General features: G+C 47.2%; 1 protein-coding gene across 4 annotated transcripts; it reads left to right on the forward strand.

The window, feature by feature from the left end:
- The first annotated feature begins 881 nt into the window (after window positions 1-881).
- Window positions 882-17,559, forward strand: MINAR1 (membrane integral NOTCH2 associated receptor 1). Of its 4 annotated transcripts, none has more exons than XM_075045104.1 (5): window positions 882-1,061; window positions 7,794-10,137; window positions 11,572-11,826; window positions 14,673-14,765; window positions 15,990-17,559. In XM_075045104.1, exons 2-5 carry the CDS (start codon window positions 7,840-7,842, stop codon window positions 16,185-16,187), a joined length of 2,844 nt encoding a protein of 947 aa, XP_074901205.1. In that variant the 5' UTR covers window positions 882-1,061; window positions 7,794-7,839; the 3' UTR covers window positions 16,188-17,559. The 4 variants fall into 4 exon arrangements, 3 of the variants coding, with proteins under 3 accessions (XP_074901205.1, XP_074901203.1, XP_074901206.1); XM_075045102.1 differs by having other exon boundaries at window positions 882-1,050; XR_012652778.1 differs by lacking the exon at window positions 14,673-14,765 and having other exon boundaries at window positions 882-1,050; window positions 11,532-11,826; window positions 15,990-16,128.
- Window positions 17,560-17,820: the final 261 nt, after the last annotated feature.

The following is a 17,820-nucleotide window of genomic DNA, read 5'->3' on the forward strand; positions in this document are numbered from 1 at the left end:
CGACCGTCAGCAAGGAAAGAAGCGATGCTCTGACATAAGGTAAGCTCTCGCTTGCCCGGACTGGCCGCGAGCGTGCCTTGGTCCTGCGCGGGCATCGCGGCACACCCGAGGCGGGGACTCCCACGCCGTGCAGCCCACGCAGGACCTCGCGTTGGCGTCCCACGCCGGCAGACCCCATCGCCGCAAAGGCCACGACCCGCCTGTCCGAGGGGAGGTAGGGTACCCCTGACCTAACGGGAGGCCGGGTACGGCGGGCAGCCGCGCAGCACGAGGCCTGTGCATCAGTGGCCTTTGCACCCCGAGGGTGGTGGGCTGCCACGGCCCCGAGTGGGAAGAGGCTCCCTTTCACGCTGGGCATCCCCCTCCCCTGCACGCCTTTGCACCAGGCTGCGGGCGCGCCGTCCCCCTCTGCTCGGATTTGGGGGGCACGGCGGGAGGGGGGAAACAGCGGGGCCGACCGTGGGGCGGCAGCCGGCTGCTGCTGCCCACCCCAAGCAGCGCCCGGGACCGGGGGGGGGGCCGCTCCGGGGCTCGGTACCGCCGGACCTCCGCGCCGAGCCGCTCCCCCCCCGCAGCTCGCCAGGCTGCGAGAGCGGCCGGGACTCGCACGAATCATAACGATACTAACACTAATAATTTCAAAAAGCCGAAGCCCGGATCCGCCGCCGCCCCCCCGCCGCGCACCGTCCCTGCGGGCTGGCGAGCCCCGCCGGCCGCTGCCGCAGCGCTTGGGGCCGGCCGGGGCAGCCCCCCTCCCGCAGCTGCGGGCGCGGGGGGCGGCGCAGGGAGGCTCGGCCTGTGCAGCCCCCTCCCTCCTCCCCTCCCCTCCCTCCCTCCCTCCCTCCTTCCCTCCCTCCTCCCATGCCAACCTGCTGCCGCCTTTGTCAGCGCAGCCCGGCGCTATGGCATCCTTCTGGGGCTTCGGGCTCGGGCTCTTCCTCCCCCTCCTCCTCCTCCTCCTCCTCCTCCTGGCTGGGAAGCGGCTGCTGCAGCGGCAGAGCCTGCCGTGACGGCCGCGGTCCCCGGGCGAGAGGCAGGCGGAGCCCGCAGGTGAGCCCCAGGTGCGGGGAGGGGGCACGGACGGGCGAAAGGGTGGGCTGGCAGAAAGGGGCGCCGAGGGCAAGCGCCCTCCGCTCCCCAGCTCCCGGGGATGCTCTGGCGGGACCGGGCGTGCTGGGGAGGGGGCTTCGGCACCGGCTCCCCGCCCCGCCGGGTTGGGGGCAGGTGGGGTAAGTGCAGGTAAGATATCCCCCCAAGCCCCTGCGGTCCCCACCGGGCACCCCGGGGTCCCACCTCTTTGTCAGGCTCCCCGGGAAAGGGGGGACTCAAAAATCTTGAAACTCCATCTGTGACTTTGGCAGCTCCGCTTCAGTCCCGCACAGCTGGATCTGGCCGTGGGCAGCTGGATGGGAGCGTGCGGGTGACCCCCGGCCTGGGCCCCGGCGCCCCCAAACCTCAAGGGGGGAGCCTGAAGGGATGGGGAGCGCCAGGGATGGGGGCCGGGGAAGCTGGACCCACCAGGGTGAGGAAGCCAGTCTGTGCAGAGTCAGGTCTGGGAGGACAGCGGCGTTTTTATAGGTTCGCCATGCAAAAATCCAGGTTGCCCACAGATGGAATAAACTGCTCACATTTAACTCGATTAGACCTTTTTGCGTCTGTCTGTCAGCGTTTGCAGTGGCGTCTCCTTATGCAAAAATTTTTGGGAAAAATGTGACTTGGATGTGCTCTAATAACATACTGAGAGGATGGTATTTGTGTGTGTTTGTATGGGCCAATAGTTGGCAAAGAAAAACCAAAAGCATATGATGCAGTAATAATTCCAGTAATTTATTGCACAGTTTTAGAATGAGTGTTTGCACTTTTCCAGATCATATAGACACTTTAACCTGGATTGCATAACTGAACAATGCAAATAATCAGCCTAATGTTATTGTGCAAGAAAAATCAATGGCAAGCCTTGTTCGACTTGAGCCCTGACACGGTCGTGAGGGTACGCTGCCTTTATCCACAAGTTCCCTGTTAATTTATGTACTGGGAACCTTTAAAAACTGCTGAATTTGGGGGGGAGGGGGCTGAAGTGTTGTGCAGAGTCCTCTTACAGCAAAGCCTGTCTCTGTTAAGGAGCTGGGTTTGTAAAGCATGGTTTCCCAAGGCTTGTTCACACAAGGTAAGAGCCAGAAAATAGCAACTTCTTCCAGTGCTAGTCCCCACCGAACCCCCTGGTGAACGGCAGAGGAGGTTAGCGGTGGGATGCCCAGGAGGGTGCCAAGCCTGCGTTGTTCCTGTGCCGAACAGCAGCGAGCTGCTGGCGAGAGCGGGTGCACAAGCCCTGCGAGCTCCCAGGCTGCAGGCGTTCGTCCCCTTCGGCTCTGGAGGAGTGAATAAAATCACACCAGCGAGGCAGGGAGCCAGCACACATCTGCTGCCTGCCCTGGGGACCGGAGCCCACCCCACTCCCGCACAGCCGAGGGAACAGTCCGGAGGAGACTGCTTGTGTTGGGCTGTTCGGGAGGACTTTTCTCTTCAATGAAAGGTGGAGAGAAGCGATTGCTGTTGCGCGGGCAGGGCTCCAAAGTGCGCTTTTTAGTGTTCTTTTTAATGAGCAGCAGAAGGCCGGAGGGAGAGGAGGAGGAATAAGGTGTGCGGACACAGGCATTGTTTCCCCGAGTGCCGGCTCCCGTGTGTGTGCGTGGTGGAAGCTAGACGGGGCTCGAGGTGCCCATTTGTTCATCAGAAATTTCTTAATGTTTTGACAGAGAAATGGATTTGTGAGTATGGGAGAAAACAAAAACTGAATTCCATCTTGATGCGTTACATGTTTCATGCGAGGCATGTGTTGCCTGCCTTGTTTTATAGTATCTGGCATTGGGAAGACAGGCTGAAAGATTTATGAGCTCAAGTTAATAGTAAAACAGCATATCACAGGCTCTGTATTAATGTTCTCCTGTGCTGAAGTAGCTGGCTCTTTCTGGGGGAATTTATGTGAGGATCGCTCGCTCTGTCGTCGCCGTAATGGTATTATAGGGTGGCCCGTTTGTCACGGTGGGGGGAAGCAAAAAAAGGATGCTGTTTCCCTCTCAGCAGGCAAATCAAAGGGAGGGGGGAAATGATGATTCCAGCAGCCGCATCTGTGTATTAGCTGCACCTGCTGTGGATATTGGGAAACGGGGAGAGCAAATGTCAGAGGCACAAAGAACAGGGAAGGAAATGAAGGAGGAAATAACAGAGGAAGATAACATGGTCTGTCTGCCAGCGGCCACGATTCAGGCTCGTGCGAGGCACCCTGCCACCCCACAGCTGCTCAGGGGAGTCGAGTGGTGGGACTTTGTGTTGAAGCCTGTGCCGGGATTTATCTGCCCCGATGTGCACTGCCCTTAGCCCATGCAGTGGGGCAGAGTTTGGGCTGAAAGTGCCACGGGGGAAAGCGGCCTGGGCAATGGGGTTGCAGTACTAATTTCATAAATTCCTGTGGATGGTGAATTTATAAGGTAGTCAGGAGGTGAGGGGACGCCCTCCACCCCAGTGCTGATTTGGGAGGCGGTGAGGAGGGAAAGTCCGTTCTGGCGTTTCTGCAGGGAAGCAAGCTGCCTGAAAGAGTCCACAGGTTCCCCTGGTCTGGAGGACCACAGGGGAGAGGTCTTAGCGAGGCTTGATTCCTAAAGACACCAGAAAATAGAACAGTATATTCCCTCTGTGCAGCAGAAAGCACCACCAGGGATGGAGGTTCCAGTCATAATATTCTTGGTCTTCTCCTCCAGAGGCTGAGATAGCAGCTTAATGGTAAGATGAGAGCTCAGTTCATTGCTCTTGGTGCAGGGCAAGAAGACATTGATTTGTGGGAAGCCTTGAGCTCATCTGCGTGCAAGGAGAGTCAGACCCCATCGACTAGCCGTGCAATATGATGCTGTACAAGTCCATGCTGGGATATAATTGTGCTATTAGAGCAGTGAATGTCAAATCTTAGGAAGCTGAGTCAAAGCGACCCTCCCAGCATTAATATAACAAAATCATTAAAGATGAAATGTTAAGTGGCTCCATTGGTCAGAGACTGTCTTGCTGAAGATAAGTAAGCTAGATCCTGTCCCTCCGTCTGGGTAGCTCCACGTCTCTGGAGACGTCAGTTTGGGGGTGGTTTGGAGGGTGCTTGTGGCTGCTGGTAGTGAAGGTAAGGCACGAGGATGTTGGTGGTATTGAGGCCATGCGAGGAGGCCCCGTGCTGCTGCTCTTGCTGTGGGTGCTTTCATTTGCTTTGCTGCTTTTGACTGATTCATGACCCTGTAGCCTCTCTAAAAGGCCTTCCTGTGCTTATTTCGGAACTTTGCATTTATGTGCCATGTCCAGGTCTATTCTGGTCCTGCTTTGAGAGATAATGAATGAACGTGGACATAACAGCTGATACGGTGCCTGGCCAAGTGCTTGGCACCTGGGATGTGGCAGCTCCCGCGGTGACTTGCCAAGAGGTACCTGTCTCCGTTGCAGGCTGTTAGGAGGCTTGACAAGAGACAGAGTTGCTTAATGTGCCACTAAAAACCTTGGCACCAGTTTTTTACATCCCTGACCCAGGAAACAAGATTTCAAGGCCCTTATATATTTTCCTTATGGGGTAATACATCCTATTCCTCAAAGCCTGAATCTGTTATGTGCTCCGCTAGCAACGTTTCTGATGCTCTGGCACAAGGCAGCACCCATTTCCATGCCCAGGCTGAAGCCCAAAGGTACTTTTTGCACCTAAAGTGTGCTCACACCAGAAAGCTGTTTGTGAACAGCCAAGGGGTGAGGAGGAAATTATTCCAACTCCTAGCTAGCTTACTTTTCCTCAAGGCCTACATCTGATTTTGCAACCTGCTTTTTCAATTCCTACCTCCCATAGCTGAGCCTCAGTTGAGTGAATTGGCCGAATTCCCACCTCAGCAGGCTCAGCTCTCTCCTGGTCATCCTTGTCTTAAAGCCTCTGTCACCTCCCTGTCCTCTCACTGCTTTATAGCTGACTGCCACCTCCCAGGCTTGGGTCTGTGAGCACAGGGTCCCAGACTGAGCTAAACCAGGTCTAGCAGAGCTCCTCCGCTTGGGATCCGTGCTTCAGTGCCGCTGCCTTACTGCTTGGCTATGGATTGGAGTCCCCAAACCAAAGCTCCTTGTTGGTGCTAAATAAAAGCAATGTGAACTTTGGGGGTATGCAGGGCTTCCGCTGAACTTACTGAACTTGTCAACACTCAGCACCTTTGAAAATCAGGCTGCACCTAAGTTTTACCAGATTCATAAGGTTTAGAAACCTGAATTGAAGTTAAAACCTTTGATGGGAGGGGTATGCTAAGAATGGCTTGGTACAAACCAAAAGATTTCAAGAAACTGTACCTACGATATCCTTAGTGGGATGAGAGAATAAAGACAGAAAGGTAGGGAACAAAATGCGTTGACAGTTTTCAGAAATATATTATTGCAAACTGGCTACTTGTGTATTTTGGCAGGAGTGTGAGTGGGGAGAAAGCAGGGCGCTGGCAGGCCGGTGAAGACAGCGTATAGTGTGTATCAGGCTGTGAAAACACATATCCAGGTGAGGGTTTTGCAAGAAGCTGTGAAGTTACAAATGGAGGAGATAGTTGCTTTTGCTGGTATTCAGCCCAGAGGTGACAAAAAGACAGATTTCCACTCTTGCCCCAAATGACAGATTTATGACATGCAGAAAATTGACTTGCAATGCCAGTCCCCTGGCAGCTGGGACAGTCTCCGAGCCCCACATGTGAAGTTTACTCTGGGACTGCTTGGTGGCTTTGGTGATAGACAGAGCAGTTTGGACCTAGCTTGGGAGCTTCATTGTCTTATGGTGACATGTCAGAGAAATACAAAGGCAGGCTGTTAGAGGCTGTGCCTCCGAGCACATGCTGTTGATAAAGAGGAAAGGGATACAAGCATCCTCCTTCAGCTTTTAGCATTACTTTCTGGAGCTGAGCACTGCGCACTGAGCAATATAACATTTTTGCTCTTTTGTCAGTTTACCTAAGAGTTGTGCTGCCATGCATAATACAGGAGCTTTAAAAGCAAACATGCATGCAGCAGAGGTGTTGGAAAATCCCTGTAGCCATTGGTTTCTGAGAGTAGTGTTTACAATCACAGAAATACTTTCACGTTGCTGCTGCTTAACTTCTGATCATATGCAGCAGAAAGATGCTGCTTAAATAAACAGCCATGTCTGTATGGAGACTTGTTTCATATTCTTATGGGCAATGTGGTGGTTTTGTTTTTTCCCTCTGGAAGATGCTACTGTGGCATTTGCTATGAAAGCTGATGTGCACTGGCTTCTGACACTGATAGTGATTGCAGGGCAAGATGGAAGGCTACAAGAGAGGGAACAGGAGCCCTGTATTCCTGGAGTGGTGCTCAGGAGTCCTCAGGTTTTTGGCTGGGAGGTGACTTTTTGAATGAGTAATAAACCTTGCAAGCCTGACTTTTGTGCTTTTCCATTTGGATGGATATTCTGCACTTGATGCAGAGGGAGAGACTAGTTCCAGGGGTCATCTGAGGGTAGGAGTGAATGGGGGAAGATACCGTACCTTTTTGGAGAAGAGAAAATATTTTTATCATTCCTATCAGTAAGAATAACAAAGTGACGAAACATAGGAATTGGCAGACTGCATCATCCTGTGCTCTGTCTCTCCTAGTAGCCAACAGCAGAGACACTGACAAGGATATTCACAGTAGGCAGATGAAAAATAGTATGCTCCCCCTCAACATCCTTTCCTAATCCATAATAGCTAGAGGTTGGATTCAACTTTGAAAGTGCAGGGGTTTATATCCTTCCCAAGATGTTTGCTCACGTTAGCTGTGCTTGTTTGACCTATTCTTGTTATCCACATAAATGTGCAGCCTTTGCTCTCCACCTCTGCCCTATCATTTCGGGCCGGTGAATGGAACTGCACTCCCCGGGTTGCTCTGGGAGCACATCACTGAAGAGGATGTTCTCTGTCCTTGTTCTCAGTCTTCAAATCCACCCCGATTGGCAGCTAGCCCTCTAGCATCTGCTGGATTGGTTTCAAGATTCAGTGGGATTTTCTTTTGCTTAACTCTTTCTGCTCTTTTCTAGATTTTGCACTTTGTAGCTGAAATGGGGTTCACACAGATTTTTCACATGGGACCAGGCAGCTTTTCCATTCCTGAATCATAACTTAGGAAAAGGTATTTCTGGAAAAAGCATCATGGTATTCAGAGGAGATAATTCAGAGTAGAGGAGAAAATAATGTTTTAAAATAAGCAAGATGGTAATTATGTGCTCAGATAACTTCTAAAAACACGTCAGAAGTTTATTGCCAGAAAATCTTCCTCAGAGCCATTTGCAGTCAGATATGAAAACAGCTGGGGTTGTCATGGTGTGGTAGATCATCTCTGGTTAGGCTAGGGCTAGAATTATTGCCAAACAATTTGATGTGTCTGTACTTTCAACCTCTCACAAGTTGGTAAGAAATTGTGTGAAAGCCCCGTAGCAAGCAGGCTGGGACTGTATATCTGCCAACAGTTCAGCCCCTCCAAAGCTTCTGCTCTTTATTCATTTGCTTGCTTTAGTAGACGCTGACATAAATGAGCTTCCTTGGATGAAATCTGGATTCCATTTAAGCATCGATTTCATCAATGCTAGGATTACAGCCTGGAGTTTGAAACATGAGGATAGGTTATACAAGCAAGCCCTCGACTGCATGGCTAGGAAGTCAGGTCCCATCTGTGGCTGAATTACAAGGTCCTGAATATTATCTGTGGGTGACTTACAATCTTTTTTTGTTTGCTGTTGTGTGTTACTGTAGAAGTGGAACGCAGTTTCCAGGCTAAACAACAAAATACGCTTAAGCCATGGAGTCCAACCAGGAATCCTCCCTCTTCCTGGTGAAGATCTTGGAGGAGCTGGACACGAAGCAGAATACTGTTTCTTACCAGGACCTCTGCAAGTCCCTGTGTGCGAGGTTTGATTTATCCCAGTTGGCCAAGCTCAGAAGCGTGCTGTTTTACACCGCTTGCCTGGATCCTAATTTCCCAGCGACTTTGTTCAAAGACAAAATGAGATGCACTGTAAACAATCAGCAATCAAAGAAAATCATGGTTGCAGCAGATATAGTAACAATATTCAACCTCATACAAATGAACGGGGGAGTGGCCAAGGAGAAACTTCCAGTTGCAAGGCAGAAAGTGAAGAAGAAAGAGTCCTTCGAGTCCTGTAGGTCTGACACAGAAATCTGCAATATGGCAGACTGCGTGCCCAACTGTGAGCTGAACGACCAGGAGTTTAACCGGGGCTTTCCAGTCAGAAGGTCTTCAAAATGCAGAAAGATGGACTGCAAAGACTGTCAACAGTTTGTCCCCTCATCAGAACCCAACTTTTTACTTGGTGTTAATAAGGAGATGAAGGGTCGGGCTGCCTCTCTGGACAGGCTGCAGGCGCTGGCGTCCTACTCCATCGCCACATCTCCACCATGTGAGATGCAGAGTACATACTTCCCCATGAACATTGAAAATGAATCTATTTCAGACCAGGACTCCTTACCTATAAGTGCAGGCATAAAAGAAACTTTCATTTCAAATGACGAGCCGTTTGTGATGCAGTCGTGTGTTCAGAAAAGAAATATTTTCAAAGAAGATTTTCATAATCTGATTACAATATCACCCAACTTAATACCATCCAACAAAAAGCCAGAAGATGGACACAGAGAGCCTCAGAACAGGAAAGAAAGCTCTAAGCAAGCTTTCTTCAACCACAGCTTTGAAATGCCATACAGCAGCCAGTACTTGAATCCAGTTTATTCGCCTATACCAGACAAAAGACGAGTGAAACATGAAAGTTTAGATGATCTTCAAGCTTCAACATATTTTGGCCCAACTACTATTCTCGGGCCCCAGGACACCAAAAAGTGGACTGGAAAGCCAACCAAGCAAACTGCCTGGCCAGCTAAAAGCTGGAGTTTAAATACTGAGGAGGTACCTGACTTTGAACGATCATTTTTTAACAGGAAGCAGTCTGAAGAGAAGCCGCGATACCAGAGTTCGAACAACCCGTCTCCAAACTTTCCTTCAGCTGACAGGCATCAGTCCTACCTAAACGCAAAGGATCAGCAACAAATTATGCAGGCAAACTACGCTGTGAAACCAAATGGGCATAAACCCAAGGAAATTCCTTCCATTCTAGATGTGGAGAAACATGAGCCAGTCAAAAAGTTTAAGGATAAAAGCATTAATTGCACTTCTGTTCAGATCTTAAGCATTGATAGGACCACGAGTGTTGGGACGCAAACGGAGCAGCAAATGCTGGACCACAAGAAATGCAAGGATTTGTGTGCGGGGGGGCAAGGCAAGTACGGAGAGCGGCACTCTCTTAAGCAGTCGGATGATGACTCTGAAATCGTCAGTGATGACATCAGTGACATTTTCCGGTTTTTGGATGACATGAGTATTAGCGGGTCCACAGGAGTGATGCAATCTTCGTGTTACAACAGCACTGGTTCTTTGTCTCAGGTGCATAAATCAGACTGTGAGAGCTCACCTGAGCACAATTTGACTAAAATCTCCAATGGGAGTGCCTGTAACAAATTGGATAAAGTGGTCCGGGCAGATATCAGTAATACAGATGATGAACTAAAAACGAGTGTCTGCAAATTAGTTTTGAGGATTGGTGAAATAGAGAAGAAACTGGAATCTCTCTCAGGTGTCCGAGAAGAAATCTCCCAAGTCCTGGGAAAATTAAGCAAATTGGATCAAAAAATTCAGCAGCCAGAGAAGGTCAGTGTACAGATAGATCTCAATTCCTTAACAAGTGAGGCTGCATCAGATGAGAGTAACTCCCCACAGATATTTCAGTGCCACAATACTCCTCATGGAGGCAAACTGGAGAATAATCCAGAATGGTGCTGTTCAGATGCCAGCGGAAGTAATAGTGAGAGTCTTCGAGTAAAAGCCTTAAAAAAAAGTTTGTTTACTAGGAGGTCATCAAGGTCATTAACAGAAGAAAACAGTGCAACTGAATCCAAAATAGCAAGTATTTCAAACTCTCCCCGAGACTGGAGAGCTATTACTTACACCAACCAGGTTGGCATTACGGAAGAGGAGATGAAAGAAAGAGATGGAGGAGAAAATAAGGACTGGCACAGGAAATCTAAAGAGGTAATTTCAACTTTAACTCACATAATAAGCACTTTAAAATAATCTATGAATATCTTCCATAGTCATCACAAGCCTCAGGGTATGACAATACTTTGCCCTGCCATATTATGCCTGTCTTTATTGTTATCATAATTGAGTGATTTTGTACCTATATGTTCTTGCTTGGCAGCTGCAATATGGTCAAGTTGTTCCTTAAAAGCTTTGCTCTTTTGAAAAGGAAGGGAGGGTAATGTGGGTGACATCTCTGGAAGATGATGGTATTCTTCATCATCAGTGGTGATGTAGGGAGGCCGGGTGATTAGCTTGGTGAAAAGGGTGTGGGGAAGATTGAAATTCTCTAGTGGTTGTTTTAGAAGGGATATTTTGAAATTGCATTGTGACGGCTTTTATCAAAGAAGTATATGCATATTTAAAAGCCAACAAAATAGATTCGTGGATTCAAATCCCTCAAGAAAAGAATCCTTGTATGTGTACCATGAGACGCTAACTGTAGTTATGTTCTCTATATCTGACTTTCATGGTCATTTAAATGAGTCTTAAGCCTCCTGTTGTGGAAATGCAGCATAGCTGTGGTCTTCTTTTTGTTGGTCGGAAAAACTCTGCCCATCCCTCCCAACAGCTGCCCACTGCTGTCTTCACAGATTGCATAGCTATCGTGGCCGTCCTTGCGTTGGGGTCTGGTTGCTGCTCGGTTGAAACTGTGCATGGTGTGGGTGGTTGTTTTTGTTTCATGGGCAGTGGAGAGGGTTGGGGGTCCTTTAGCTCCCTTGTCAATCAGGACCACATGATGGGCATGCTCTGCCTCCTTACAGTGGGGAATGAGGGCAGAGAATGGTTGAGAAGGGAGAGGAAGAGGTCTGATGGAAGTAAGTGCAGTTGGGTGAAAAAGAAACCATAAACCATGGGTTATTAGTAGGTTGCAGAAGGGGAAGAAGGTTACCGTTAGTAAGCCCAAACCTTGGCTTTTCCGTACGTTGATCCGCCCAGGATGAAATGCTGACTTTGAAAGTCCCTTCCTCACTCCTGCAGTAGACCATGGCTGACAATGGATTGGTACCATGGATGGTGCGGTGTCAAGGGGTGCTACCTGGGGGCTTCAAGATTTCTTCCTGCTAAAATTTGATCTGGAAACAGATCAAACAGGTCATTTGCAGAACGGTTTTATAATCTGTAAACAGTACGAAACCTAAATTTCCTCTGCTGCATCAGCTTTGTGTTCGTGTTATGGTGAACATGGAGTTGTGCCTGTTAAATACTTCTTTGGTCTGGTTGTGAGAAGAAGGTGGGAAAATGGATTAAGGCCATCCAAAACCTTTGTCCTAGCTGGTACATTTTTTATCATATGGTGATTCTGAAAGGAATATTTCTGTCCTTTGTGTTTAACCCCCTCATAGTCCTGTTTCTTCTCTCAAATTCTTTTGAACCCTATTGCAGGCAGACAGGCAGTACGAAATCCCACAGCCACATAGACTCTCTAAACAACCAAAAGATGCTTTCTTGATTGAACAAGTCTTTAGTCCTCATCCCTACCCTGCATCACTCAAGTCACACATGAAAAGCAACCCGCTCTACACAGACATGAGGTTGACAGAGCTGGCCGAAGTGAAACGCGCCCAGCCATCATGGACCATAGAGGAATACACGAGGAATTCGGGGGATAAAGGCAAGATTGCGGCATTGGATCTACAAGTGAGTCCCGTGTGTTTAATTTGAATGGCTTGATTGAGAATTGATGTTGCCAGAATATGCATTTAAGAAGGGATTTGGATAGCTCAGGAAGGAGCTATGCAGTGTTGAGCCTCTGGTCTTGCTGATCCCTATCCATGCTGGCCAGGGACAAAGAAGAATGTGGATGTTTTCATTGCTGAATGGTGATCCTTGACAGGTTGGTGCTTCGAGCTTATTCTGCAATGGAGAGATGTCTGCTAAGCCATCGTGGTGTTAGTAGCTCTAAAGAACAGTTGAGAGATAAAGGGGTGCAGAGATGAACTGGTCCCTAACTGCACAAAGGCAGAGTGGTGCAGAAGCTGGCACTGCTGCTTTTTCTTCTCTCCATGTTCTGTCTGAATTATTCACAGAGAATTTAAGCATTAAGGCTTTTCCCATTTTGCTAGGAACATGAGACATAAAATACTTGCAGGAGGCATTCAATACCATGACTGTTTTTGAAACACATCACTGTTGTAGCTTTGAAGTGACTGTTGGAAACCAGAGTCATGTGAAGAGCAGATCAGCTAATGGTGTGTCTTGTTTGCATTTTAGTTCAGCTTGGAAGTGTGCAGGCTCTTCTGCAACAAGCAGAGCAGAGCAAGTTACTGGGAGACAAATTCAGATTTTGGATTTAAATTTTCCCAAACCGCGGTGTATTTGAAATCACGATCCTGATATGTAATGGGCTGCCCAGACCCAGGACTGAATGCCCACATTGGATACGCTGCCTAGCCTGATAAACACAAGACATCTTCTGAGAAGGAAGATGTCTGAAAGCAGGTTTAAAGAGGAAGCATGAAGAATGACATCCAAAGTGTGTAAAGACCAAACAAATGTTGCAATATTTGGTCGTGAAACCCAAAATGCATCACATAATGAAATCCACACTGATGCGCAGATCACTGTGTATCATTCATATGCGTTTATACAGCAGCATGCAGAACCGGTGGGGGGACTGGTGCTGACCTCAGGCATTTTGGGCTCCTTGCATGTGTGTGCATGCCCCAGAGCAAAGCAAGATGCCTCAGCTAGCTGCGGGCTTGGCGGCCGTTGAGGTACACTGACCTACAGCTTGGGGTTTATCAGCAGCGCACTAACACAGCTCTGTGGTCAGCAGTCTGTGCGGTGCAGCCGTGCTCAAGCAGGGAGTCTGCTTGCCTCCAAAGCTTGTCTGCCAGGGAAGGTGGTGTGCAAGAGCCTGAGACTTGCGGCTCCACGTCAGCTCTCGATGGCTCAGTGCTGAGGTACCTAACCGAGCTCCAAACCCATCAGACTAAGCCCTAGGAGAGCATCAGGATACTATGAGAAAGACTTGGATAGCCCAAGTCTCAGGACCCCGTGTTGGCTGGTTTGGAGTTAAAATGATCACCCACAGAGTGCTGTAGTGCAACTCCCATGAGTGTTTGTGCCTCCTGGCTCGGCTCACGCAAACTTCCCTGTTCTTTCCAGCCCCTGCTACTTGCTGTGGCTAAAGTACACTCGGAGAGAAACCAAGTAGCACAGGGGCCAGGCCACATCTTGCCTCAGCTGCCTGCTGCTTTTTGGTCTTAAAAGCTTTAGAGGGGTTATGAAATTCCTAATGCTGGCATTGCAGACTATATGCTAGAGTAGAAATAGGCTGAAAGACGTTCCTCTGCAGCAGGCAGTCACAAAGCATCCCTTAACCTGCTGCGCGGAGGCAACAGGGGAGGTGATATTTGGGAGCAAAGCTCCCCTGGGAGAAGTGTTCTCCATCTGCTCCTTGTAGGGCCGTTTCGTTCCCTGTAAGCAGCTCTGTGCGACTGTGAGCAAACCAGAGAAATCAGCTTATTGCCATCATTTATCTTTAGGATAAAGGTGATAAAACTTTACTGGTTTGATTCTCTTCCTCCAAAAGGACTGCCAGAACTGCATCTACTCCGCAAAGCCCATGTCTAGACTTTATAATAGAGCTTACTGACAAACTTAAAAAATAGACACAGACTGATGAGTGGGGTTTTTTTCCCCAGTGATTAAGTTTATTAGAACTGAAAGTAAATACATTATGCTTTAATGAACATTCCTATGTCTGGCAATGAAATGGGAAAGGAAGCTGATTAACAGTAATGGGCCTTTTTAATAACGCATCTTCCTTCTGAAGTAGTTAAAAGGTCAATACCAAGGCAGAGGGGTCCTAAACTGGAATTTCCTTGAAGCATAGCATGGCTATCTTTGGGTTTTTTCTACCTCTGTTTATTTCAAATTTCTCCTGGAACTTGACAAGTCTGCTGCTTTTTCCTTCAAAAAAAGAAATTGCAAAACTAGTCAGGTCAAAGTTTGTCCCAGGTGTGGGGTCTGTGTGAGATCTCATCGCTTTGCTCTGTGTATGATGATCCACTGGGATGAAACATTGTCAAGCTATTTTCTGATGCCTTTAGAGATGAGGTTGCTGATTTTTTTCAGAAGGCTGGAATAGGTCATTCAGAGCCTGAATGGTACAGTCTCAGACTTGGCTGATGGCCTCTGTTTCAGCATATTAGTGCTATCATAGCCACCTCCATTAAATGTTTGTAAAACCATTGTTCAGTTTTAGTTGTTTATTTCTGGGGTAGCTACTACTTGTAGTAGTTCTGTACATAAAACAAACACTGCTTTCAGGCAAAGCAAGGTTTCAGCCAGTAGCTTGTGGCCACAAAATCTGAATTAACCAATTAAAGGCTTACCCAAATCCCTCTCAAGTCAACTGGAGTTTCTTTGTGTGGAGTCCAGCAAGCTTTGGATCAGGTCCGTTACGAGCCCAGAAATAGTGTGCATTAGGGTATTCTCACTGGAACATTTTTATGTGGAATCTTTTTCATTTTTTAAAGAAATGGCCTGTTGGAGACCCAGACACAGGAGACAGCTTCGAGGAAAAGCTGTCATTTTTCAAAATGTTCTTTCTGCTTTATTCCTTTCTGCTGGTAAGTGCAATATAATGCCTACTGTTTGGATTTTCCCCATTTGCCCCTGTTTTCCCTAACAGAAAGGATGAAGGGAAAAAACCAAGCAAGGTGGAAATGCAAAGCTTGAAGAGCTTAAATTCTAAGGAAGAAAAAACTGAAAGATAAAAGAAAGCCCCCCAAAAACGTTCAGATGGAGACACTGATAAAGTTCCCCAGGTTGTATTTAATTTACTGGCCAATTCAGATTTCCTTCACTTTCTTTTTTTTTTTTTTATTGGTTACCTCTGTGGAATGGGAGGGCAAAGTCTTTAATTTCTTAGGCGTACTCTTAAAATCACCTCCAACCTAGAGAGACTCAGACTTTGGCAATGAGCAGAGTATTGCCTCCTGTGGAAATATAAATTGTGCCATTGGGGTTAAATGACCTCATCTATGGATATGGTCCAGAGTACGGTGTGGTACCCAATTGTACGCCAGGTGTCCAGTTCCCCTTCCCCTCCTGCCCCTAAAACTGAGACAGCATCACGCATGCAGGTGATTTTCAGAAGATGGAACTGGAAGGAGAGCTTGAAGCTGAGGATTGTTCTGTCCTGGGCGATTTAATGGAAACCCACTTGCAACTCCCCTCCACAGGGTGTTCAGCACCTGCTGCCTGCGGTTGTGTATTCCCATGCTGAAACGAAGGGCCGGTGTCCCCCCGCGTTGCCATTCCGGAGGGGGTCTGCAAATTGCCCATCTAGAGGGACTGGGTGTCACATGGGGCTGGGCAATCGTACCCCGCAAGCAAGTTATGGCAGTAAAATTAGGGTTAGCTTTATAAAATGTAGTGCATGAGGAGTATATGTTAAGAATCCTTCCCATCAGCTGGGCTTTAATTATTTAAAAAAGCAGTAACAGACCGGTAGTTGCTGACATCTCTGCTGTCTAGCAGATTAAAGAGATTTTATTTAAATGCCATCCAAGATGACGAAGTTTCCGGCAAATCAGAGGTACGTGAGGGATTTTGCAGCAGAATTATACTGTTGCAGGAGTTTATTTTTTGCAGTATTTTGTTGCCACTTTCGTCAGCCTTATGGAACTGGGACCAGGAGTTGAAGGGATGTGAGAAGTGGCAATAACCTACTTTATCCTGACAGCAGACCCAGATGCAGCTGGGAGGCCTTCAGGCACATCTGCTTTATTTATTTATTTTATATATGACAGATCCCAGACAATTAACAACTGTTTCCTTTTAATTTTTAGACTCAAGAATCTTTAAACCCAAACAACTTAGAATACTGGATGGAAGACATTTATACTCCTGGCTATGATTCCTTATTAAAACGCAAAGAAGCCGAGTTCAGAAGAGCAAAGGTTTGCAAGATAGCTGCCCTGATAGCAGCGGCAGCTTGTACTGTTATTCTGGTCATTGTAGTTCCCATTTGTACAATGAAATCCTGAACCTGCGGACAGACCCATGACTCCCAGCTGTGTGTATCTCAGATAGCTCACGCTGTGTTTCAGACGTCTGATGGCAAAACTGTAAGGAATTCGCTAAGGAAGAATGTTCTGAGGATATCCTGATGGAGAATGCTGTAAACGTAGGCAAAACACAAAACAACTAGAGAAACATTTTTTTTGAAAAGTATTATTTTAAATAACAGACTGTGTGGCAGAGTTAATGGGAACTCGGTTCAATTTTTATGCATTTTTAAAAGTGCAATATTTTTTTTTCCTAAAGAAACAATATAGTGTTTTACAGAATCAGAGACTGATGAGAATCCAGGCAAAAGAGAAAGGTTGTCTGAGCTATGTTGCATTTAACGGAGGTATGGGTACGTGGAGGTAGCACTGTATAGAAGGGAATGTTCTATATGCATTACATCAGGGAGCTAGGAAAGTCTTAAAGCTCTCTACAATGTAGAAAACTCTGAATGTATTGTCTTTATTTTATAGTATTTATGTATTTCACGATCATTTGATTGAAAGCAGACTGTGTAGCCATGAACAGAGTTCATTCCTATGTTTAGATTAAAAAGGGCTCTTTGTATTTGGTCTTGCCCTAAGACCCACTCTATCATCACTGAGTACTTAGATAAGTGCAATGTGCTGCAGACCAAAAAGATTATGTTTTAAAGCAATCACAAAAGGTTTTAGTTGCTTCTGTTGAATAACATTTGCATAGAACTGGCAAACTTGCCTTGCCAAAAGGGTATTCTTTACCTCCACAGACAGTGAAATTGTCTCAATTTCACTCCCGCCAGCAAGCAAAGCTGGAAAATCAAAGCAATGCTCTGTTAAAGTTCTTGGAAATGTAATCTGAACAGTTATAATTTTTTTCACAAAGTCTTTGTGCCTTTTTTTAGACCGTAGATTAAATAGAACTGCTTAATTTTGCTATTTTAAGCCCATAACATAAATCACAGCATAATGGGTACTAATGGAGGTTCTTTTCCCGCAAGCCTTCTATACAGTTCAGAGTGCTCCTCAAACAGCAGGGCTGGTGGTTACTGAGCACTTATATTAAGGGCACAGTTTTTCAGCACTAGTGGAAACTTGCTGTTAATGCATTGCATTCGGCATGGGGAGATCTTTTGCTTCCCTCGTGCTAATGTACTTAAGAATGATGGTTGACTCTACCGGACAGCAAGCAGACTGTATCCCATGGGCAATGTCCATTTGATGCTTTATCCCAAATGCAAATAGCAGGTTCAAAGGAATTCTCAAGCTATGACAGAAATTACCTGCCATGGTTAGTGAAAGCAAATACCCAGACACTATTACTCTTCTGTCAAGTATAGATGAAAAAAAAAAAAAGTAAAAAAAAAAATAATTCGGGAAATAATGTGATCTTGCTGGTCCTCTAAGGGAAAGGAGATTCTTTTAGTGAATGCTCTTTATGTAGGGTAATTTGGTTTCTTCAGAAGCAGCCTCCCTACACGATGACACAGCAGCTAGGAAAGCATCGGATGCTCGTTCCTCCTGCTCTCTGGGATGTGCTGTGCTCACTGTTTGTTTTTGGCTGGTTTAAAAAAAGTAGTGAGGAAAGGGTGTGTGGGAGGCAAAGGCTTTGTTGTGACTTTAGATGTGTGTC

Source organism: Buteo buteo, chromosome 13, assembly GCF_964188355.1.
Source record: "Buteo buteo chromosome 13, bButBut1.hap1.1, whole genome shotgun sequence".
Classification (NCBI taxonomy): Eukaryota; Metazoa; Chordata; class Aves; order Accipitriformes; family Accipitridae; genus Buteo; species Buteo buteo.